The sequence below is a fragment of the Salvia splendens genome, chromosome 17 (assembly GCF_004379255.2).
Source record: "Salvia splendens isolate huo1 chromosome 17, SspV2, whole genome shotgun sequence".
Lineage (NCBI taxonomy): Eukaryota > Viridiplantae > Streptophyta > Magnoliopsida > Lamiales > Lamiaceae > Salvia > Salvia splendens.
Genome location: NC_056048.1, coordinates 28,504,272 through 28,528,735, shown reverse-complemented (window position 1 = coordinate 28,528,735; position 24,464 = coordinate 28,504,272). Strand labels below are relative to the sequence as shown.

Genomic DNA, 24,464 nt, shown 5'->3' with positions numbered 1-24,464 from the left:
GTTCCATCTGTCTCATATAAATAGTCCACTTCATTTAATTAATTTTTTGTGTCATATATATCAATGTTAAAAAAATATCCTAATCCATGTATCCATATATGGGTTTGATACTAGTTTAAAAGTAAAAATAGAGTTATATATATACAGGAGAAGGTTTTTCAAATTAATTGTGATTCTTCTAAAACTAAATGAAATATTAAAATATGAAGTATATTACTCTTTCTGTTGTATCAAGCTATTTCCTTTTTGAAGTAAAGAACCATTTCATATTTATTTTTACAAAATATCAAAAACTAAATAATGTTAAAAATAATTTTTAAGAGGATAGAGAGTTGGAGAGTAAGATGATGTATTTCAACATTATGAATGAATACAAACTCCAAATATATACTATCTATCTAATATGCGGTTCAACTCTTCTTTCGCGATCCGGGAAAGAAACAACAAAGAAAACCCGGAAATGAGCTTATCTATCACATTTATTTGAAGCATCAAGAGCTTCTTTTATTATAGCAGTAAATAAACAAGAAATTAAACACCCAAACAAGCGGACATATAAGCTGGTAATCATGGAATTTAGGCTCCACAATATTCAATGAGAGGATCCGGCGAAGCCCTACTAGCATCAGCATTTGTGTAGATAAAATCAAGGAACTTATAGTAATCAAAAGGATTGTAGAGCAAAGGGTGATCTTCATTCACCAACTCTTCCGGAGTCTTAATCATGTACCCTTCTTTCGGAATCGAAAACAATCCGATAGAGTATCGAGCTTCATCCCCGCTCACCACCACCCTGTGGATTGGAGCATGCAGTTGCCCGTTTGTCCATGCCTGTAAATGACGCGTATCGGTGAAGTAAAATACGAGATTCATTACAAATGAAAAGGTCAAGAAAATATTTAAAAAATTATGATCTACATTCATGATAAAATAGTCTCAACAGTAGATGACGCATATTTTAATGAGAAATTAGTGAAATGAAGGAAATACATGTTTTGAGTATTATATAAAAAGTTGGAAAAATAAGAATATATTTTGTAAACGAGGATAGTAGTAACATACATGGAAAGAGCTCCCGACAAAGACAACGAATGAATCGAGTGATGTTGGATCTGCAGGGATCCAAGTTTTGCCATCTTTGGACTGCTGGGTAGAGGTCAGAACCGTTCCAGTGCGTGGCCAGTGGACTGCTGCGCAAGCGCCATCGGTCGCTGGGTTGAGTCCAGAGACTCGAAGTGCCTTCCCAGCGGGCCGCTGCGCAGGCGCCAGCGGTTGCTGGGATTAGTCCAGAACCTGCGAAAAAATTCAATAAAACAAGAAAAAAAAAAACAAAACCAAAACAACTTAAAAACTAGAAAAGCGTTGGGTTGCCTCCCAACAAGCGCTTATTTTTCGTCTTTAGCTTGACGTTCTTTGAAGGTCATGAGTTATCCCCCATCGTGGAAATTCCTTTGGGATGCCTTTGTACCTACAAATTTGCAATGTGAGCATGGAATGAAGAAAATTGTAATAGGATACAACACATAATATTTGGCAATCCCCCAAACTTGAACCAAATCAAGGTGTAAAAATAATCATATACAAGACCAAGTAATCAACCTTGATTAAAAAATCATCCCCCATCAGGATCTCTATCCCCCAATAGTTTGCAAGAATTTTCAATAATAGACCAAGATCATGCAAAACAATATAAGCTCAAAAATATACACAAGTCATGCAAGATAAAATAGCCTCACAATGCTATGAACATGAACTATGCGTATCAACAATCAAGTCAACGGGGTAATCAAATTTCATCCACAAAAAGAATCTAATTCAAGCACACTCAACAATAATTAATTCCAACAAATCCAACTCACAAATTCACCAACAATTTATCACAAGTATATCATCCCCCATCAAACTCCAATTCAAACTACCAAAATATATACCAACAACAAAGTCATTCAAAGAAAGAATTCAAGATCAAAGCTCAGAAATTAAAAGAAGAACGTATCTTGCGTTGGTTGACAGTTAAGCACAAGAACATGGTAAAATCCAAAGAATTTAAAGAGTGGGGAAGTGGATGCTAGGGTTAGAAAGAAAAAGAATGAAATAAGGAAAAGAGGAAACATACCTTAAATAAAATGTCGTGTCTGACTCGCCTCAGCGATCACTGGCTACAGTACAGTGGATCGCTGAGAATGGTTTGTCCTCACTGTTCTTCTTTCGGTGGGCCGCTGAGTTCAATGCAACGGACCGCTGGCCCTACTCCAGAAAGTTTTTTTTTTCAAATACGAAAGATATTTTTTTTTTTAAATATAAAAATGAAAATGAAAATTAAAACAACGGGCACTAAAAAAATTAAAATAAAAACAACTATTAGCTTTAGCTCTACGGAAGAAAAACAAAAACAAAAACACTAGAAAATTAGCAAAAACAACTACTAGCTTTAGCTCTACGGAAGAAAAACAAAAACAAAAACACTAGAAAATTAGCAAAAACAAGAAAGCAATCAACATGGAACTTTATATCTCACCCACGCTCTACGGAGCTTATCGAGTGTTGCAGCAGAAGATTGTGCAAACACAGAATGTGACAATGGACACATAAGATCGAACCCACACAAATTGTACCTTAGATATTTCGGACAACTTCTTAGCTTGAACTTGGATTTTTCGGTTTTGCACCAACTTTTCCCCCATGCATGCTTAATTGTGAATCTTCACCAAAATCAGCTTTGTCAGCAATAAAAGGAATTAATATTATAGAGAGAGAGGGTTTGAAAGAATTAACCACAGTTTTGTTTGTCTCATCTTCTTCATCTTCATGGGGAGGCATGGTCATGGTGTCAGTGCTAGGAAACTGCGATTCTGGGGACTGACCTCCAGGCAGCGGACCGCTGCGAAGTGGTGCAGCGGCCGCTGGCGGCTACTCAACATCTGTGTCTGAATCGGGCTCGGCTAGTGAAGAAGTTCCCGGTGGACCGCTGTGAAGATGTGCAGCGGGCCGCAGCGGATGATCAACGGCTGGCGTGTAACGCCCGTACTTTTTAAGTACTAATTAAAATATGTCGTGAATTAGTTAAAGTGAAATTCGGTCATTATGATATGCTTCTCATTTTTTTTTAGTAATTGAGTATAGTATTTATGTGCTTGGCGTGTTATGAGACGTCTCTTTTATTCAAATAATGGAGTTTGCTAGGAGACGTGTTTGAAAGTCTCGTTGAAGTAATGACGTTGATGATTGCTATACTTGGCATGATTGAATGAGATGGTTGAGATGGATTTTATAGTACTTGGAATAACACCAAGTTACTACGAGACCGTTTTAATATTCATACTTGCGAAGTGTGAATTATTTTTGGTGTAGAGGAATACTTTCGGTCTTTGTGGAATTTATTGGAAGTACTATACGTAGTACGCGGGGTGTTGGGAAATTTAGGATCGTTTGAAGAATTAATATTTAGCACAACACTAAATATTAATTGTTTGCGTTGGGTGATTTTAATCTTTGTCGGGAATGGGACGACAAAAATAATTAAAGTTTTATGAACTTCAATTAGTGAACAAGAATGCAATATAATAATAATACACTTGGACTTCTCAAATGAAGAATTAGAGTTCAAACGTTGGTTCACGATGGCTTTGGGCCATGGAAAATAGAAGAGTTCTATGGCAAATAAATAAGTTTGGGCTTGATTTATTTTACAACAAAATAAATCATTTTGGGCCTATGAACTTCAACAAATAAATAAAATATGGGAGATAGATTTTGAGCCCTATCCTTCCCTCTTCCATACTACACGGTTGTTCCTACAGATTGACATAAATCTGCTCCCATTCCAGCGTGAGATTTCTGCAGAGTAATGCTTCAGCTTCTACTCCACTCCTTGAGCCGTTACCTGCAAATAAAACACCCAATTAGATCCTAATCATGAGGATTTAATCACAATTTAAGTGCTGCCACTAATTACCTTTTAATTACCTGATTAAATGGGATTTAATCTCAACTAATTCTTCTGATTTCACTCCCTCATAAACACGGTTACAACCTGCAATCCAAGCAAAAACAAAGTGAGAGAGAGAGAGAGCCGAGAGAGAAGGAGAGTAGAAGAGCTTTTGATTTCCAGGTTCTATCACCTCCTTTCAAACTTTCCTTTGAATTCCAATTCGTCACAACCTAGAACTGATGAAATGATTCTATGAAATTCATAGCAGAAACCAAAAGTTAGAAGAGCTGCCTCGTTCTCATTTCAATTCCAAACTAGGTAATCCATTTCATCAATTCATTTGGAGACTTCTTCCTACTGTTCGAAATCAACTTTAGCAATAATTGTTGACAGATTCAAACCTGCCAAGTTCAAGGAGCCATTCCTTTCGGCTCTACCAAGTTCACAATCAAATTCATAGCAACGAAGGTGTAAGTCCCTTTCCTTTTTATCGGTGTTATTCATATCATGTTCATCATACATCACTCCCACTCATAATTTCCATCAACAATCAAACTCCAACAATCGAACGCCCATCACAGTGTAATCGAAAGCTAAAAATGAAAAGAAACATAATTGAAAGAGAACTTATCTTTCGAATGTAAACCGGGCTGCTTCGGGGTTGTTCGGGTTGGTTCCGGGACGAATCGGGGGCTGCGGTGATGTTTCGGGGCTGCACGGCCACCGATGGAGCAGCGGCGAACAGCAGCCGACGGCTCTGTGCAGACGGGACAGCGGCGAACAGCAGCGACGGCGTGGCTGCTGAGGCGCCACGCGACGGAGAGTCTTGCGATCCAGCAGCAGCGTCTCCCGGCGCCTGACGGCGAAGGCAGCTTGGCTGGACGTTAAGGACGACGTCGGAGCGGCGGCGACGGAGGTAGGACGACGGAAGTTGAGGATCTATGGAAATTGGGGGAATTTTTGTGAAGGAGAGTAAGGGAGTCGGAAGTACCGAGAGAGAGAGAAGGGGAGTATTTTGTCGACTCCTTTTTCTTTGACTTAGTTTGGGCTTTTTTATTTTGTTGTTGGGCTCATAAAAATTTAATTGGAGATATAAGGTGGGGAATTGGGTCTTTTAATTAAATCCTGGGCTGATAATTAAATTAATTGTGAAGAATTATCTCAGTTAAATTCCGAATCATGTGAAGGATGAATAATTTATCCTAAGTCTGAAATAAATATAATTTCGAAGGGAAACAGTGGTGATAATTTATTTATGAGCTTAAATAATTTTGGGTTTTAATTCGATACCGTGGAGAAAAATACGAGGAGCCAACGGAGGAAGTATTGATGTAAGCGGCCGACCGGCGTCGCACGCGACGCCTTGGGTGGCCGCCGAATAATCGAAAATGAACATAAACCGAACAACGAGCTAAAAGACTTTAATTAGAGTGCATGCATTCTAAATGTTTTTCGTTATTGAGATTGACGTGTACTTTAATTATTTTTTTTCAAAAAGGTGGTTCGCACGCTCGTTAAAGTTGGATCGAGAAGTTATTTAAGGAAATTACTAAGCTTTTGAGGTGGGCTTTATTACTTAAACTCCTTTATTTGCAATGATATGTATATGGTGTGATAAGGGTGGTTTAAATGTTATGTCATGCCCTATCTGATTGTCTACTAGGATAATGTCCTACTAGACTTTGATGGTTAACGTATTCGGGTCTAACTAGGGTCTAAGCCCTACTCAGGCTAGTGCACTGATGGGGATCATGAGCCGTCCTTTGGGTCGGCCGGTCCAGTGATCGAGTTTGTGGCCACATTCTCGTTTCACATGATGGTTCAGATATGGTACATGATGGAGGATGTTGATGATATTTGTCTGCGCAGACACCTTTTTATGGAAATGATTTTAGTGTTTCTCGGCATTTTAAAGTAAAACCCGAGTTTCACTCAACGATGGCTTGACATAACTTTATGGATAAAATATATTTTGGGCATAAGTTCACTGAGTGCATCAACTACTCAGCCCCTGCATGTGTTTTCCCTATGTGCAGGTTGAGCGTTGACGAGGACGGAGGATGTTGAGCATTTGGACAAAGACCGTATTCAATAAATGTTCCGGTTGCTATTGTGTCTTCATACATAGTAGTAGTCAACTCTCAAATGCTTCCGCTACGCCAAGTTTTAAAACTCTTATGTTTCTTTAATCTGTTGGACTATTTTCCTACGAACTTTGTTGCTTCGTGATTTCAGACTATGAATTGGTAATAAAGTTTCATCCTTTGATCTATATGTCGCACCCCTTGATTGTTTCCCCTTTCTTCCCCGTTTCTTAATCCTCCCATTAGTCGCGACCCACCGTACTTTCTATCCTTAGGAAGTGCGGTCGTGACATGGTGAGGGATCAGTTGGTTCCTTCTCGTTTTCTTTCCTCTCCATTGCAGTGACAAAAATCCCCATATTGTATTCCAATTCCCCCACCTGTGCGACAAGACTCGCCAATCCTTGCTCTAAAAGGTCGGTGTTCCTTTCTAAATTCATCAACCTCTGATTGGTCCCCTTCTTATTTTCTTGTACCTCGATGAAGATGATTTCTAACAGTTCCTCCCATTTGGAGCGTGGTTGTTCCTCCTTCTCTTCTTCAATGATTGATTTTTCTTCAAAATATGGGAGTATCGCCTCAGTCACGGTCTTGCTAATATTTTCGAGTCCTTCATTGATCTCTTTGCTTTTCTTCTCCAAGGACTTCATCGTGTTTTCCAATCTAACTTCTATCCCTTGTTGTAGACTCTCCTCTCTTTGTCTTTCAAGTTCTTGTAGTATGATTTCAAGTCCATGGTACTTTTGCTCGGGTTCTTCATTGGTAGCGTATGCCCATGTCGGCTGTCTCCAATATTGTAACGCATCCATTGTTGCGCTCCTAGCTCTCCCCAAGTACCTCGAAAAAAAATAAAAGAAAAATAAAATTAAATAATATTACACTCTAAATTAGTATAATCAACCTCTCTACAATATCAGCTTAAAGCAAATATATTCCCCGGCAACGGCGCCAAAAACTTGATGCACTTTTTATTATCACTAAAAATAAAAAACAAGTAAACAACTAAATGCAATTAAATCACAAAGATAAAAGATAAGAGATAAGAGAATTCTGGGGATGTGCTTTCACAATTATGGTTATACAAATTTCAACTACAACACCCCAGCACAGTTTATACTTCGATAGAACGAGTCACACAAGTTTTGCCCATGCGGTACAAGCGTAGATTACTAATACTAGGGTTGTCAATCCTAGATCCAAAACTCCTAAAAGCTCCTAAGTCCCTTGAAAAGTCCTCACTCTCAATTAACAGTGTCGTTTTAAGGGAAGTTAATTGTATTGTCTATTAAGTGGATCTAACTCGCGCAATCTCCTCTCACGATTATGTAGCAAGTTATATTAAATCATCATCGAATGTGTCACTCAAACATGAAGTATTACGGAACAACTTAAGGAATAAACGAAGTAAAAACAAAATGGATATTAAATAGCAAACGGAATTGTATAAACCAAAAAGAGTTACTAACACATCCCTAGAATCCTATGAGTTTAGTTACACATAATAGAATAAACTAAAAACATAGATTGAAGGGAAGACAATGAAAACATAAGAACTAAAGCAAATAAAACCCGGAGGTTGAATCCTTGTAGCCTTGATGATCTTCTTGAATCTTTCTCCAACCCCTTGCACACTGAAGCACTCTTAACTTTTGAACCTTGGATGAATGATGAAAGATTAGGGTTGGAGGAGGATCCTTGAGGGCTCCCCAATTTTGGAGGCTATGAGTTGATAAATTTTATGAATGAGGTTATGGGGTATATAGAGGCTTGAAAAAGGTTTAAACATGGTAAAAGGTTTCCTCCAAGTAATAGGAAATATGGAATTTTCATTCCTCATAGGTTGAGGAAAAGATTTGGCTTAACAAGGCAAAAGTGCCTTTCCTTCCTTAAATTTCCGCCTAAGTATGGCAGCTTTGCGCGACTTTGGTAGAACGGCCATAACTTTCTCCATACAACTCCGATTAAGATGATCTTGGTACAATATTGAAGCTCTTTTCAAGACGAAGAGAATGGTGTGTAGAACGCTCTGATCGAACTCCAGGATCGCCGGAAAATTGAGTTTGAAGTGACGCTGTCGCGCGCGAACAGGTCCAGCGGCCACAGGGAGAGAGTCAGATCCCTCTGGAGTAATTGCAGCGACCGCTGCGTTGAGTCCAGCGGGCCGCTGGGCGTCCCTTCAGTTCCAGCTTCCGGAATGTCACCTTTTTATGCCCTTTTCTGCTCTATTTTGCACATTTCTCACAAAACACGTCAAAATACCAAAATGGATAAAATATACAAAATATGGACATGAAATGTGATTTTGACATTAAAAACGGACCAAATAAAGGCCTTAAAATAGTGCAAAATCCGAGCGTATCACCCGACCAACTCCTACACATACGGACTCATAGATATTCACAACACTGACCAAAAATAGACACATTTGATTATTATTTGTATATGAATTTTAATGATTGAGACTGGCTCAAGTTCTGACAACATTCCCACAAGCTTAAGGTCATTCCAAATACTCTGCAGTCTCAAATTCCTCCCTCCCCCCTTTACTTAGTCTAGTTAGCCCATCAATTCGTCAAGATAGCCTCTACTCTAGCTAGCTATTGGATTCACTCAGTCACTCATTTCTCACCAGAGATGTTAAGTTCAAGAAGTATAAGCAAAATTTTGTGAAGGACATGTGAACTTAGGGACAAAAGACGGAAACAACCTCCCTTTTTATTGTCTAGACTTCCCAAAATTTGGAGCTGTTCCCTGGCCATTTTGGCCTTATTCTTCCATTCCCACTATCTACAGGGTTAGATCAAAAAAAAATTCTGCCGTGAACTTTTCTAACTTTTTCTCTTTTTTTCTTCCTGGGTCAGGTTACAGAATTTCCTGCCCATTCCCTAACTTTTTCGGGTCAGGCTACAGATTTCCTGCCCGTTTTGTTTTCTAACTTTTACTTATTTCTCCCCTGTTTCACACCTATTTCCTACCCCAGATGGTGAAGTGCCCCATCCAGCGCCTTTTGTTCACATGATATGAAGGCTAAGGAAAGGAAAATTCTGTATAAGCTCAACTTGGTCAACTAGGGGGTGCCCTTACAATGAGGCGGGTCATGTGCGTTCGAAAAAAGTAGGCTCAATTGGTTACACCTAGTGCCTTTAGTCCTTACTACCCTATGCCATTTCCCTCTCGGTATCATGTGGCAGCCTCTCTATATTTTTTATTTCAGTAGAAAGTGTTCTACTTTAGCTTATAACTCACTTTTAGAGGGCTTCACAGTTGGCTAAAATTAGGGCTCTTCCATCGTTCTCACTTCATCTAGACTGACTTCGACTATCTTAAGAGTGAGGGGTCTCACAATTCAACATGCAATTTCTCATTCATTCACTCTCGCTAAGGATTTTATGCCATCTTTTATCACCAGCTCATTCATATTTTCTTAACAGAAATTTGGACCACACATAGGCACTCATGACATGCTCTTCACATAAATTTGTCTCTTATCCTATCAACTGATCAAGTTAACATTCGACATGCTCCGCTTAATTGACTCAGATGATTGAAACACGTAGAGAAGAAAGCATGGACCAATCGAATCATGTGTATATCCAAGACTCCACACTACTCATCCCTCTCACTTTATCGTAGATTGCCCTCAAGCTATTTGGATAAAGTGGAAAAGAGTAGTAGTGATGTTCACAGAAAATTGAACATCTACTAAATCCTAATACGAAAGACAGTCTTCTCACACTTAGACCGAGCATCAGGCTAAGTGGGAGAAGGTAGCAGACATAAACAAAAGACAAACAAACTTCTCACACTTAGACTGGAGACCAGGCTAAGTGTGAGGAAAACTAACAGACAGACACATGTATACAGACACTGCGATAACGTAAATTACTTGGTCATTGGGGGTGGTTCATTTCCATGGCCGATCGCGCCTGGAGTCAACTGTTCTTGGGTGGGTGTCATCTCTTCCTGTCGGATGCATGCTGTTTGCGCCACGTGAGGTGTGTTGGGGAACTCTCTGCTCTTGTGGGATGACCTCTCTTGCCATCAGGGACACCATGTCCCGGACTGCGAAGACCACTGTCCTAACCTCCTCATTGTGTCTCCTCTGAGCCTCCGTCTGCGTTATCAGCAACTGCGTCTAGGCCTCCGAACTCTGAGCCATTCTATCTGTATTCAGGGTTATCCTCTCAACCAGCCCTCCAGTCTCATTATCCATGTGTCCATCTGCCCAACCATGTCCGCAGAACCAGCATGTGCGGGGGACGCTTCCGGTGCAGTGGAGGTAGGGGCATAGTGATATCGCCCTGTATCCGCAAAGTGCGTGTGGCCCCCTCAGTTGGTGTGCTCGTTTTCTTTTCTGTCTCAGCCACCACCATCTCCAGCTGCTTCTTCTTGCTCTTCTTCTTGACAACTCCTGCCTGCTGTGATCCTGGTTTAGTTACGATATGTTCCCCCTTTTTGCACCAGAACTCCTACGCGTGTGAGGAAATTCCTGCCGAACAGCTCGGGTTGAGGACAATAGGACATTTTTTATATCCTTTCAATCATTACCATTTCAATACAATTCTTGAAAATGGCCCCTAAGATGTGACAATCATTCAGATTCCAAGCAGCTCTGCTAGAGATTGATTGGCAGGTGCGAGCCAGCCAGTACCCCAAGTGCACATTCCTTTTCCTCATCATACACCATAGGAAATATAATTCTGCCTCAGTGACGGAAGCGGCAGTGTTGGCTTGACATAACAGATTAGCACCCACAAATACTTGAGCCAAACGGAGGACTGGATTCACGAAGCAATCGGCTGTAGACTTTGTCGGTTGATATGCATTGGTTCCCTCTGGTACTATTTATGCCCAGGCAGCTTATTCGTTGAACTCCGGGATTTCCTTGGGAGTGTCTATGTCCCTCGCAAACCACTCTGCCTCTTGGTCCGCAGTGTACAGGCCTAGTCTAACCGACCATTCTCTGATGCTCATCCTCATTTCCCGCGTGAACAATCTGAATTGGATAGATTCTTCCCCTACATCAGTAGCTAATGTGAAATGAAATGAGGTGAAGAACTCTTGGGCTAGCTCTATCAGCATTTTTGGCGAGCTGAAGACCAGAATCCAGTCAAAGCCTATTCCAGTGATGAGCTCCATAATTCCCCTGAGGCTTCTAGCTCCTCCAAGATTTCTTGGTCTAAACGTCTCCCTAACCTCTGTTGCTTCCCTTTCCCGATACTTTCATCGCATTCCTTCATTTTCTTGGGTTCGTCAAACATAACCAATTGTTTGAGCAGATCGTTGTCCAGTAGGACTTGTATCGTTTCAAATTGAACTCTAGTCATCCCAGGCCTCTGCTCGGACGCTCTTCTTGCCCCGTCATTTTGTCTTTTTGATCGGCGCTCCTTTCTCAACGCCTCATCCCTTTCATCATCTTCCTCTTCTATCCTCTACCTATTTTCCTGTATCTCCAGAGTTGATGAAGGCTGCCTTGGTTTCTTTCTCAACGGGGAAGCTATAGCTTTCCCCTTCCTCTTTCTTTCTTTCATTTCCCTTTCACTATCCTTCACCTCAGCAGGTCGATCAGGTCGCCCAGAGCTAGGCAATGTGTCTATCAGGGTGAAGACAACATCCTCTTCTTCTTCCCCAGGCTTTGTATCCGCCAGGAGTCTTCTCCTGCATCGTTAAGGATTCACAGCACTACTTGCTGGGCCGTCCACGCCCCCTTCTGTTCTCATCTGAGGGGCTTCCTTCGGTCGGTCCTCTGTGGATTGTCCCACTGAGGTCTCTTCCCTGGCTGGCCTGCTTCGATAAATGTGGACAGTGGCCGGCCTTCTTCTAGTAGCCTCATCGATGGGGTTCACTCGCTTGGTTCTCTCCCCATCCTCTGTCAAATTTACCACTTCTCTCTTTGTCGATGTTGGTTCAGCGTTCCCCTCCGCCTCTTTGGTAGGGTTTTCCTCTCCTTCATGCTCCAATGTCAAATCGGTAATCTTCTCCGCTTCCCTCGCAGAATGGCTTGCCACATTCCTATCGACACACTTCTCTGTATCCATGTTCACTCTGCCCATGTCAGCATCCCCTGTTGTTGACTTTATTGCTATTTCTGTTGCGAACAACGGTTGTTCGACTACGTCTGTGGCAGCATGACTAGGGTTTGCTTCTGTCTGACTCATTTCTTCTTGTTCCTGGTTCTCAGCCACTTTGCCCTCTGCCTTGTCCTTGTCACTCTCCATCATGTGCTTCTTGCACTGGTCTCTCGACAGTCGGCGGTGGAGTAGGTACGATTTCTACCTGTGCTACCAAGAGAGCGGGATCAGCTCCAGGCTGGGTATCCTGTAGGATTTTTAGGAGTGCCTCCAATGGAAGTGTAACTGTAGTCTATTCGCCGCTTTCTCTGACTTGAAAGGGTGTGCTCGCCGGTGTAGTCTCTGGTCTGCTAGCTCCTTGAAGTAGGGCTTCTGAACGTCCGATGACCAATTGTGCAGAGGTATTCTTTTAGGCTTCCTGTGATTTTCCTTCCATCTCTGCTGAGACTTATGGTGGAATTAAAGATTAGGGTTTGTGTTTACCGGAACCTGTAGAGAGAGATCGTGATGAGAAATATTTTGGGCGTAGTTGGGGGAGTGGAGTATGGAGGGTTTAAAAGTCACTATTCTATTCCCAACTCTTCGTTTTCCCTCCTAAACCTCCATTTCCCCCCCCCCCCCTCCCCCTTTCTCTCGCACGTGCAGCTCGGCCCCTCGTTTAACACTCCCCGAAATTAAAGAAAATTTTATCTAAAAAGGAAACTAGGGAATTCAAACCAACGGGATCAGGATAAATGTTCATTCTCTGCTAGTATACCTTGATCTGCCGATTTGAATTCCCGAAAATAATTTTTTGGTTTTGGAATTTTTCATTTTGTTTGGATTTCCACTTAAAATTCAGAGGACGATATTTACACTATTCACAAGACTTGCAAATGCTTCAGGGATTCACTTGATCTACTTAGAATTGAAAATGTTACATTCAACTGATCAAGTGGACACCCGAGGCATTTACAAGCTGATCACCTTAGGCGATAAAGTTGGTTGTGCGCACTGGAATTTCTTCCACCGTGCTCACTTCCGAGTTATCCCTAAACGGTTTAACCATATGGACATTATCCATAAAAGGAGCAGAGTTATGATCACTCCCTTGAAGTTCCACAACCCCATTTGCTATCAGGGCGACTATGGTGTATGGTCCTGTCCACTTAGATTTGAGTTTCCGTGGCATCAGCTTGAGTCGCAAGTGGAATAGCAAGATCTTCTGTCCAACATGCAGCTTCTTTGTCCTCAAGTTTTTTTCGTGCCACATCTTTGTTTTCTCCTTGTACCAATGGCTGCATCACAGGTTTCAAGCCTGAGATCCTCTAACTCTTGCAGTTGGAGCTTTCTCTCCTCAGCGCATACCTTGGGTTACATGTTCACTTCCTTGATTGTCCAATAAGCTTTATGTTCAATGCCCACAGGGAGATGACACTTTTTTCCGAAAACCAGTCTATAAGGTGACATGCCAATTGGAGTTTTGTACGCCGTGCGGTAGGCCCACAAGGCGTCTTCCAGCCTTTTGCTCCAGTCCTTCCTTGAAGAGCCCACTATCTTCTCGAGAATACCTTTAATCTACCTATTCGAAATCTCAGCCTGGCCATTACTTTGAGGATGGTACGAGGTGGACAAACGGTGGTTCACCCCATATTTCTTCATTAGGGCCTCTATCGTGCGGTTACAGAAATGAGCAGAAGATGTTAGATTTTAAAAACCTTGATACTTCTTGCGCTTCGCATGTCACTGTTGCTTTGGCTTCCACCCATTCGGACACGTAGTCCACCGCGACCAGGATATAGGAGTTCCCATGGGATGGAGGGAAAGGTCCCATAATATCCATGCCCCATAGGCATCCTTGTGCAGGTCTGGCTAATAGAATCCACTGTCGAGAACCTTCCTTGTTGTCATTTTGGGACCGAAATGACCACCACAAGCCAAGGCATGGCAATGAATCAGTATATCTTCCTGATCCCACTCTGGAATGCACCGCCTTCTATTCTCTGTCCCAAAACTGCTCCGGCTGCGAAATCACTTGCATCGCACATCACCTTAAAGGGGTGATTCCAATCTGGAGCTCTTATGATTGGGGCAGATATGAGACGATCCTTCAAAAGCTAGAAGGTGTGCTTACATTTCTCATCGAAATTGAACTCTACATAATTTTTCAACAGGTAGGTCAATGGTTGCGCGATCTTGGCAAAGTCCTTGATGAATCTTCTGTAGAAACTTGCATGGCCTAGAAATCCTCGTATCTCATTCTGATTTGTAGGGAATGGTAGCTTCGAAATGACATCTACCTTCGCCTTATCTACCTGGATTCCCCTTTCAGAGACAACGTGGCCTAGCACAATCCCCTCAGGCACCATGAAATGACACTTTTCAAAATTCAGAACTAAGTTCTTTTCTTGACATCGCCTCAGCACCATATCTAGGTTAGCCAGACAGACTTCAAAAGAATCTCCATATACTGTGAAATCATCCATAAAAATTTCAATGCATAGCTCCAACAAATCTGAGAATATGCTCATCATGCACTGCTGAAAAGTCCCCGGTGCGTTGCATAGTCCGAATGGCATCCTTCTATAGGCATACGTTGCGATGTGGCACGTAAAGGTCGTTTTATCTTGGTCCTCTGGGTCCACATATACTGGAAATAACCACTGTAGCCATCGAGGAAGCAAAAGTATTGTTTCCCTGCCAACCTTTCCAACATCTGATTGATAAAGGGCAGTGGAAAGTGATCCTTTCATGTGGCCTCGTTCAGTTTCCTATAATCTATGCACATTCTCCATCTTGTTACCAACCTGGTTGGCACCAGCTCGTTCTTGTCTTTTTTCACCACTTGAATCCCCGACTTCTTCGGGACCATGTGAACCGGGCTGACCCATTTGCTGTCTGGGATAGAATAGATGATCCCCAGAGCTAGCAGCTTCAATACTTCCTTAAGCACTTCTTCTCTCATGTTGGGGTTTAACTTCCTTTGATTCTCTATGTGAGCCTTGGCCCCCTCTTCTAAACGGATGTGGTGCATGCACAGGTCTGGGTTGACCCCACCAAGTCGGATAATGTCTATCCAATCGCCTTCTGATTCCTATTCAACACATCCAACAACTCTTCATCTTGTTCCTCAGTTAACCGACTGTTGATGATCACTGGAAATGTCTCGTCATCTCCCAGATAGGCATATTTCAGATCTGGTGGTAACGTTTTCAACTCCTTCTTGGGCGAGATTGCCTCTTGTGGTAGCGGATTCTTCTCCATATTCTTTTCTAAAGTTCCCCGAAGTCAGGTAACTTCTCAGCATTACTCACCCCCTCTAAACTGTTCAGCTGGGCTGAGCCACTTGATCCGGCTAAGTCTATCATGTGGCATAATCCCATGATAGCCTTGTTGATTTCATCATCAGTTAATTCACGAGTTACCAATGCCTCACACCAATTAGAAACCTCTTTTTCTATAGCATCATCTATCTCAAAGGCCTCAAGTTTCTCCTTCAAGAGTTCAGCTTCAAGAAACTCCTGAACTAAAGGTGTGATAACATCGATGGAATTCAGATTTTCCACGTCTAGTGGTTTCTTCATGGTCTCATCGATGTTGAATGTATACTTCTCGCTGTGATAATCAAGACATATCGTGCCATCACTGACATCAATTATCGTCTTGGTTGTCCTCAGGAACGGTCTTCCCAATAAAACTCCACTTGACTCCCCTGTCTCTGACTCATTCATTCTGATCACATGGAAATCTGTTGGATATAAGAAGTTGTGTACCCTCACGATCACATTTTCCAGAACTCCTTCAGGGTTAATACACGACCTGTCAGCCAATTGGATGATCACCTTGGTATCAACCAGCCTAAACCCTGTCAGCTTCTTGTAAATCGAAAATGGTAACACATTAATCGAGGCCCCCAAATCGCACATCGCGTGCTCGATGTTGACATCCCCAATGATGATCGGTAAGGTAAACATTCTCGGATCTGTTCTCTTTAAGGGGAGCCTTTTCTTCTGGATGACTGCCGAGACACTCTCCCCAATCACGATCTTCCCATCAGCCTTCGCTTTTCGAGCTATGAAGTCCTTTATGGATCTGCTAAATCGTGGCAACTTCAGTGCTTCCAAGAGAGGAAGATTGATTTCCAATTTCCCAAAGATTTCCATGAAATCGGTGGGGTCTTCTTTCTGTCTCTTAGGTTCCCCCCGATATGGATAAGGCTTGGTACGCTTAATGGCATGGCTTGTTCCTTCGTTCTTTTCAACATTCTCATGCCTTTTCTTCTCATCACACAGATCCTCAGGTTCCTCATCGGGGAGTACAGGGTCGGAAGCATTTGGCAGTGGCCCCTTCTCATAATCCTCCAGAGCCTTTGTTACCACCTGTTCGTCGATCACCATCTCACTACTTTCCTCCACTCTTCCAGAGGGTTCAGCATAGTCTTTCCCCGATCTCAGAGTGATCTTGCTGATATTGACTCTGTCTGGCATTTTGACAGTGGCGGGTATGTTTCCATTATTCCCGCTCATTTCACTTAAGGTAGTTGCCATCTGTGAGATTTGTTTGGTGAGCATGTCCAGAGCTGCCTTGTGTTCCATCTGGGAATCCTGCAGCTTGTGCACCATATCATTGTTGGCTTGCATATTGCCTTGCATGTGCTGCTGGGAATTCAACAAATCACCAATCAACTCATCTGTTCCTTTGGGTTGCTTAGCTGCTGATTGATTGGAAACTGCTCCCGGCTGACTGCCGGAAGAGGATCCTCCTCCACGGTGGAAATTTCCTTGTGGTCCTTGACTCCCCCGAGGCTGTGAGGGGGCATTCGAATTTTGATTCTGGTAACCTCTCTGCTGTGGTGGAACATATGAGACAATCTAATTATTCTGGTTTCTATTCTGCTAGTGTGTCTGATTCCCATGTCACCTGTTGTTGTACCAGTTGCTCTTCCCTTCGTGGTTCCGGTTCTGCCATTGAGGTTGTCCCTCTTGTTGCGATGGATAATTGATAGCTGGCGGCTGTTGATAAGTTATGGCCGGTGGGTCCAGCAGTACTCACCTGAGCTTGAAGTCCCGAGGGTCCACAACTAGGATACACCCCTTCTTGCCTTGCTACCGTATTCACCTTCTCCTGAGGTGCAGTTTGAGTCTGTTTTTCCATCGCGGCTAACAGTACATTCTCCATCTTGTCCATGCGAGCCTCCATTCTCTCTTCGGCTGTATCGGCATATACATTGACTGGTACCCACTTTAGGATTGAATTGTGTGGGTTGTCATACGCTCTTTTTGCGTTGATCAACCTGTCCAACACCTTTTTGGATTCACTCACCTTCAGTTTAGAGAAGTCACCACCACTCGAAGAGTTCATCAAATCATTGCTCGTGGGGGTCAGCCCTACATAAAATGTGTTGTAAACATTAGCCTCCATCATCCGATTATTTGGGCACGCGTCGAGTAGTCCCTTGTATCTTTCCCAGTATTTGCTCAAGGTCTCATCGATGTCTTGGTGGGCTCTCTGTATCCACTTCTTCATGGCATTTATCTTCGTGGAAGGGAAGAAGTAGTCCAAAAACACCTGTCGGAACTTCGACCAGGTTCGGATAGACCTAGGAGGCAACCTCATGAACCAGGTGTCAGCCTCTCCCTGTAACACGAAGGGAATAGCTCGCAGTAGGTAGTCCTCCTCACTTGACCCCATCGGTCGTTTTTTAATCCTACACAGTTTGCAAAATTCATGCAGGAAGGTATATGGATTTTCTACCTTCCGCCCATAAAAATGCGACTCGCCATCCATGTGGGTATTTAGGGATCAAATCTCAGGATCATCATCTTTTCTATCTGCCATATGGAAAGGATTTTCTTCTGGTTCGGTCTCTTCCTTTATCGGTTCAACAAACGGGAGTGTATCTTCCTCTCCTTCAGAGCTGGAATGTGATGGACCTCCTGTGTTCAACCCGGATCTAGTGACAACGGGGCTTGCTGCTGCTTTTATCCTCCAGTTACCCTCAATGTCTCTCCAGTTCACGGTGTTGTTCCAGCGTCCAAGTTTCGGGCCCCGGTACATAAACTACAAAAAAAATGAAAATAAACAAAGTAAATCAAATATTTACACCAAGTGTCTCAAACACAAGCACATAAAACGCCATCTATCCCCGGCAACGGCGCCATTTGAAGAGAAGGGGTTTTGCACGTGTGTCGTAAGCGCGTGTCCCTCCTTTCAACAGATTTATAGTTTTCCCCTTTTGCAACAAATATTACTAAGTATATGCGGCAAGAGAGGAGTCGAACCACAGAGACTAGGGACCTACTCGAGATCATTCTATGACAAGGGGTTGGTGTTAGCCACCACGCCTTAAGCACTTGAACATGGACCTAAACACTAGAGAGGGAAACTCGAACTTTAAATCATGAGAACAGAGCTTGGGAGCTTAAGCTAAATCCAACTAAGAAAACATGAAATGAAATGTAATCCCGACATCGGAGTTGTCAATTCCTTCATCAAGACTACAGAGCTAAGCTACATGGATCTAACCTCTTATACACCAATTGCGAAATGCATCCAAGGAACATGAGTAAATAATCATCAACATGAAAGTAATTCAAAGCTTCGAAAAATTGGAAATAAGCGAGATCCAACGCCGGAGTCATCAATTCCTTTGTCGAACCCATTAAATCTAATTAGAAAGCAAGGTGGTGAAGTAGCTTCTAAGATGGAGGTATCAATTCCACCGTCGAAACGACCAACACACTGTAAATCTACACTAAAGTCTTAAAAACATGAAATTAAATGCAATCCCGACGTCGGAGTTGTCAATTCCTCCGCCGGAACTACAGAGCTAAGCTAAGAAAGTAGTATCTAAACTAACTAAGCTAAGAGAGCTTTCTACCTAAACTACGGTAGCGTTAAGCGCTCCTCTTCATTGTGAAAAAACTTCTATTTATAAATCAGCTTCAACTTCAACCCTAAGGCAACTTCTCATCCGATTTGACCATTTTACCCCTTGCAGTAATTTAGGATGATCCAGGAGATACGTCTTCATATGGTGAGTTCTTTTTTATCAACTCAGTCATCTTGATCAACTCATGTGGTGAGCTCCTCTTGATCAACCCATGTCATTGTGTGTGAGCTTCTCTCAATCATCTTGATCAACTCATTTGTGTGTGAGCTCCTCTTGATCAATTCAGCCATCTCATGTCTTCAAGTGAGCTCCACTTGATCAACTCAGCGTTCCTCTTGATCAACTCAGACATCTCAAGTGGTGAATTCCAATTGATCAACTCAGTCATGTAGTGAACTCCACTTGATCAACTTGTTGGTTGGGCAGGCTCCATTGCTTGTCTCCAACTGATCAACTTAGCTCCATTTCTGGCCAATTTTCACTCCTTTCCCGAGTTGATCAAGTCGATCTTGCATTTGCCGCTTTTACACTTTTTAGCTCCTGCACACTTAAATTCACCACTTTTTCACGCGTTATCTCCCCAAAAAGCGTATAATATCACCAAAAACAAATGCATGAAACGAGTCTTATCAAGTATCCACGATGAATCAGAATAGTAACTTCTATCAACTAGGACAGTAACTTCATTTATATACAAGTGTAACTTTTGTGAATTATGATAGTAACTCTGGCTGTTTCGCCCCTTAGACGACCTCAGATGCCCGAAATCCATCGCCGGTCATGGCATAAGCAATGAGTATCGGTCGTTGGTACGTTCCGCAACTCCTGACCGAATTTGAGCACAATCCGACACCTTTGACGCCGCCGTCGTTTTTGCTGCCTGCACCGCCAATGACTTGCACCTCATCAATACCTTTAATCAGTCAAAACTTTAGCTTTTATCGATCAGAACAGTGAGCCCGATGAATTAGAAGAGTCACTTCGATGAATTATAGCAGTAACCACGATGAATCAGAATAGTAACTTCTATCAACTAGGACAGTAACTTCCTTTATATACAAGTGTAACTTTTGTGAATCAGGATAGTAACTCTGGCTGTTTCGCCCCTCAGACGACCTCGGATGCCCGAAATCCATGGCCTAAGCAATGAGTATCGGTCGTTGGCACGTTCCGCAACTCCTGACTGAATTTGAGCACAATCCGACACCTTTGACGCCGTCATCGTTTTTGTTGCATGTGCCGCCAATGACTTGCTTTTGGGCTTGGTCACTTTTGGGCCAGCCACATGTATGTATTGTTCACTTGTTTCGTAGCTTTGGCTAGATGGATAGATAGATAGATAGATAGCACCCGATTTGTGGGGGTTGTCTTAGCTTGTTCTTCAGTCTTGTTCATTACTAGTTCAAGTCACTTTTAGGCTTGGACTTTGTATATATGAGACTTTTATCTATTTGGTTGATATGGACAGGTTGGGGGTCCGCCTAACCCCTCACCGCTAAGGTGTTTGAGGGAAAAAAACCCTAAAACCCTAAACCCTAAACCTTAAGGTGTTTGAGGGAAAAAACCCTAAACCCTATTATGTTTCTACTTTGTTTGTTAGATGGATAGTATCCAACCTGTGGGGCTGTCCTAATCTCGTGTTTAGTTGCTTCATTTGTATTATCTTTTGTGGTCCAAGTTACTTTTGAGCTTGGCCAATGTATGACACTGTTTTGGTTTTGTTATGGATAGGTTGGAGGTCCTCCTAACCCCCACCGCGATGGTGTTTGAGGATTAAAAAAACTCTAAACCCTTTTATCTACCACAAGCTAGTTCAGACATTTCTTTTGAGCACGGGATTTAAAAATAGATGTGATAAAAATTAAAATAGAGAGAATAAAGTAATAGAGATGAAGAGAGAGTAAAGTACTTCCTCCGTCCCATAAAAATATGGGCAATGGGTATGGCACATGAATTAAGAGAAAATTGGTAAAGTAAGAGAAGGGAGGAGAATGGTATGGTAAAGTAAGAGAGAGAAGGAGAATGGTAGTTAAAGTAGAGTTAGTGGATAGTGGAACCTATATTATTTAATTGATATAACTTTTCTAAAATGGAATGCACATATTTTTGTGAGACGGGCAAACGGAGTGTAAGGGTATAAGTTGTAAATAAAATGGTGTGTAGGGGTAGTGTGTTGTTTAACAATTCCAAAATTAGAAAGTTCTTAGTACTTTTTAAGGAGACTAATAAATAAATAATTCATACTTTTCGGGGAAAAAGAGAGCAATACATTACTTTTAATTAAAATAATTATTATCTACTCTCTCCGTCCTAAGGAAGATGACCACTTTCTTGAGCTGCACAGGATTTTATGTAGTATTTTGTGTTAGTTCGAGAAAATAAAGTAAAAGAGATGAAATAAAGTCTAGATAAAAGGATTTTTATTTTTAATAATGAATCATCTTGAGTGGAATAAACTAAAAAAGATAGTAAGTCATCTTTAATGAGACAGAGGGAGTACGTTAAGAGTCACAAACTAAATTATAGAAAGCATACGAGGTTAGTGGTGCAAACATGTAATTAAGATAACTATATACGAAGTAAAAATACGCGTTAAATAAATATATCTATACGCTCAAAAAGGAGCAACAATATTATTGATTTACAAATCATGTAAAATAACTAATTAGACGAACAATTACAAGCCCATGAAATCAATCTCACTCCAAAAACCTCCCAATCGAATCATCCACCATTTTCTGCACTTGAATCTTTGATCAAGATTGAAAAATCAAAACTTGAAATCATGAACGCCAAAAAAACATACAAAAACAACATAGATTTGAAATGAAAAACACCAGCATTATATGCATGCAAGAGTAGTATCAACTTCACTCTAAAACACATAAACTTGTCAAATGCGTGTTCCTTCAAAAGATGGATGATTTATCCGGCGAAGATTCCGGAGACGTGAGCTGGCGCTTCTTGTCGCCGGGCTTGCCACAGACGCATTGGCATTCCATTCCAAATATATTCCCAAAGCACGAAAACTTGCCATCCTTAGCTTTACCAGCCTTAGTCCTCGTCGACGACATATAACTACTGGGCGAGAAGTCGCCGGCGTCGGCGTTGTCGTACAAGGGCGGCAGCTCCATCCGCCACCTCTCTAGCTTTGATCTGAGCCCTTCAACGCTCTCGTCCATGCTCCAGCCGTCCAACACCGAGCTCTCCTTGTCATCGTCCTGCAGCGGATACCGCCTCTCCGCCATCACTGCCGCCACCTCCGAAGGAGACGGCCCCACCTCGGAGTCCGACCATGCCATATTTCCCTTCTTGACGTACTCCTGCTGTGGCTGAGAGTCCTTAACGGCTTGGCTGCTGTCGTCGTTATCAACGGCCTCGTCGTACATTTTTGCTAGTTGTTTAACGTCAACATTTATTGCCTTAAGAGATTCCGGTGTCTTGGTGCTCTTCACCGAATAGCTCACTACAGAACTTGCCTTACCTTTCCTAGATAGTGGTCTAGGCCTGTCATCTCTGAGCTCTGCGCCATTAATGACAGAACTGGCCTTGCCCACCCTCCTTACAGTCTCCACGGGAACCATGCATTCGGTGATGCTCAAAATGGAGTTCTCTTTAGCTTCGATCTTGGGCTTGACTACGATGATGGAGCTACTCGGGGAGAAATTGCCGAAGCCCGTCATCTCGCTACGTTCGCTTCTCAGTCTCCGCAGCATGGGGCCATCACCGGGAATCGCCTCCGGGTCCTCCATTAGATCGTGGTACCCGACGGCGGACATGGCAGGTTGGGTGTATAACGGCATGCTTCTCATCGAGCTATCCAGTAAGGCCACGCCGATGTTCAAGATACCTTGAGGCCTCCCCGATGGACGGCGTATCTGAAGAGCAACAAAGCGCATGCCGATATAAGGCTGGCCCCTGTGAGATCGCCCGGTCTGAGGAATCAGATTTCCGACGAGGCAGCGCACGGTGCCCACCAGCGTGTCGCGGAACCAATTGTTGGAGTAGATCTCGATCATCACGGCCGAAGTGTCCTGCTTCAGAAACTCGTCCTCCACCCTGAACACAAACTTCTCGTTCCACGTAGGATTATTCCGCCCTTCCTCGTCCACACGTGACGTCAGCTTCCGCTTCGGGTTCATCCACGCCATCGCGTATGTCTTCATCGATTTCGACACCAGCTCCAGATCCTGGGCGGAGATGATGTTGATCTCCAGCAGCTGGTGCGTTTTCGACGGCGGAGCCATTTTTTATTCTTCTTCACATGCAACGGTGGGCTGAAGATCCCACCGTTGCCGGTGGTTGCAGGTAGGTCTGAGAGGCGCTGGAGGAGATTGATAACTACAACATCAATGCAATGGATGTAGGGAGGTTAGATAAAGAATGAAATCGGGATTGGCTTTCTTGCATTTTTACTAATTTAGGAACAAGTGGATGTGGAATGTTCTTCATTGCGAAGCATTCGTTTCTCTACGTTATATTTTGTGGTAGTATGTATTTCCAACCCTGTTTTTACTCTTTGTTTTGGCGTTAACTCTTCAATCTTTATCAGTAAACACCATATACTTCACTCAAGTGCAACAACGCCCAAACAAAGAATTAATTAGGTAATTAAATTAGTACTAATGTTCGATTTCTTCTTTTTCTTTGCAACAAATAATTTTTAACGCATTACAAGTTAAGATTTAATGTAAAATTAAAATGGACGGCATCCATAATTATTATGTATATCCATTATATACATGAGCTGGGTGGATAAAATAATGATTGATACTAAAATATGAAGAAAAAAATATACTATCCCCTAGTCTCCATCATCCATTAATTGATCATTTGATTTTGCACGAACTTTAAGAAATAATATAGTGAAAAATGGATGGAAAAAGTCAGTAGAATGTGAGTCCTACTTTTATAGTATAATTTTATAATAAAATGTGAGTGGAAGGTGGTTCCATTACCAAACGTGGTAAAAAGATACTCTTTCCGTCCCTTATATTTTGTCACATTTTTTCATTTTTGTCTGTCCTACAAAATTTATTACATTTCACTTTTTATCATTTTTTGTAGTGGACTCTATATTCCACTAACTCATGAGATTCAATCTCATAACTCAATCCTAGATGGATAATCACAGTACATGAAGTCTAGCTCGGAACACGTGCTGTAAATAAAAAAATCGCAGACTGATCAAGTAGACTGGCTAGCCCAATCCACGTCAGTGCATGTGCATGGGAAACACGTGAACTGACCAGACAGACTCTCTAGACCTATCTACGTGTCATCGGACGTGCAATCTGAGGCTGCTTTCAAAACCTTAACCCACAAATATTATTAATTAGTATAGGGAAGTAAGAATCGAATCCCACAAGGATGGAAGTGTTAAACATGTGAAGGACATTTTGGGAGGGTTTGGCTGCTGCCACGCAACTAAAGTGGGTTAAGAATTACCTACTTGACTTAGAAGACTGAACAGAGAACTCTACCTTAACTGATTAACTAGACTGAAAC

General features: G+C 42.2%; 2 protein-coding genes and 1 long non-coding RNA gene across 4 annotated transcripts; all 3 read right to left on the bottom strand.

Annotated features, from left to right (window-relative positions):
• Positions 1-3,561: 3,561 nt before the first annotated feature.
• LOC121775308 lies at positions 3,562-4,973 on the bottom strand. Of its 2 annotated transcripts, none has more exons than XR_006045111.1 (2): positions 3,956-4,973; positions 3,562-3,883 (listed from the first exon to the last, which is right to left on the bottom strand). It is a non-coding gene; the product is annotated as an uncharacterized LOC121775308 (long non-coding RNA). The 2 variants fall into 2 exon arrangements; XR_006045110.1 differs by having other exon boundaries at positions 3,967-4,973.
• A 10,363-nt stretch (positions 4,974-15,336) lies between these two features.
• LOC121774589 lies at positions 15,337-17,755 on the bottom strand. The gene is made up of 2 exons (XM_042171435.1): positions 17,117-17,755; positions 15,337-16,911 (listed from the first exon to the last, which is right to left on the bottom strand). The coding sequence occupies exons 1-2, from the start codon at positions 17,753-17,755 to the stop codon at positions 15,337-15,339; spliced, it is 2,214 nt and encodes a 737-aa protein (XP_042027369.1).
• Positions 17,756-21,577: 3,822 nt separating this feature from the next.
• On the bottom strand, positions 21,578-23,283 carry LOC121774051. The gene has a single exon (XM_042170965.1). It carries the CDS (start codon positions 23,201-23,203, stop codon positions 21,866-21,868), a length of 1,338 nt encoding a protein of 445 aa, XP_042026899.1. The 5' UTR covers positions 23,204-23,283; the 3' UTR covers positions 21,578-21,865.
• Between the last annotated feature and the right edge of the window lie 1,181 nt (positions 23,284-24,464).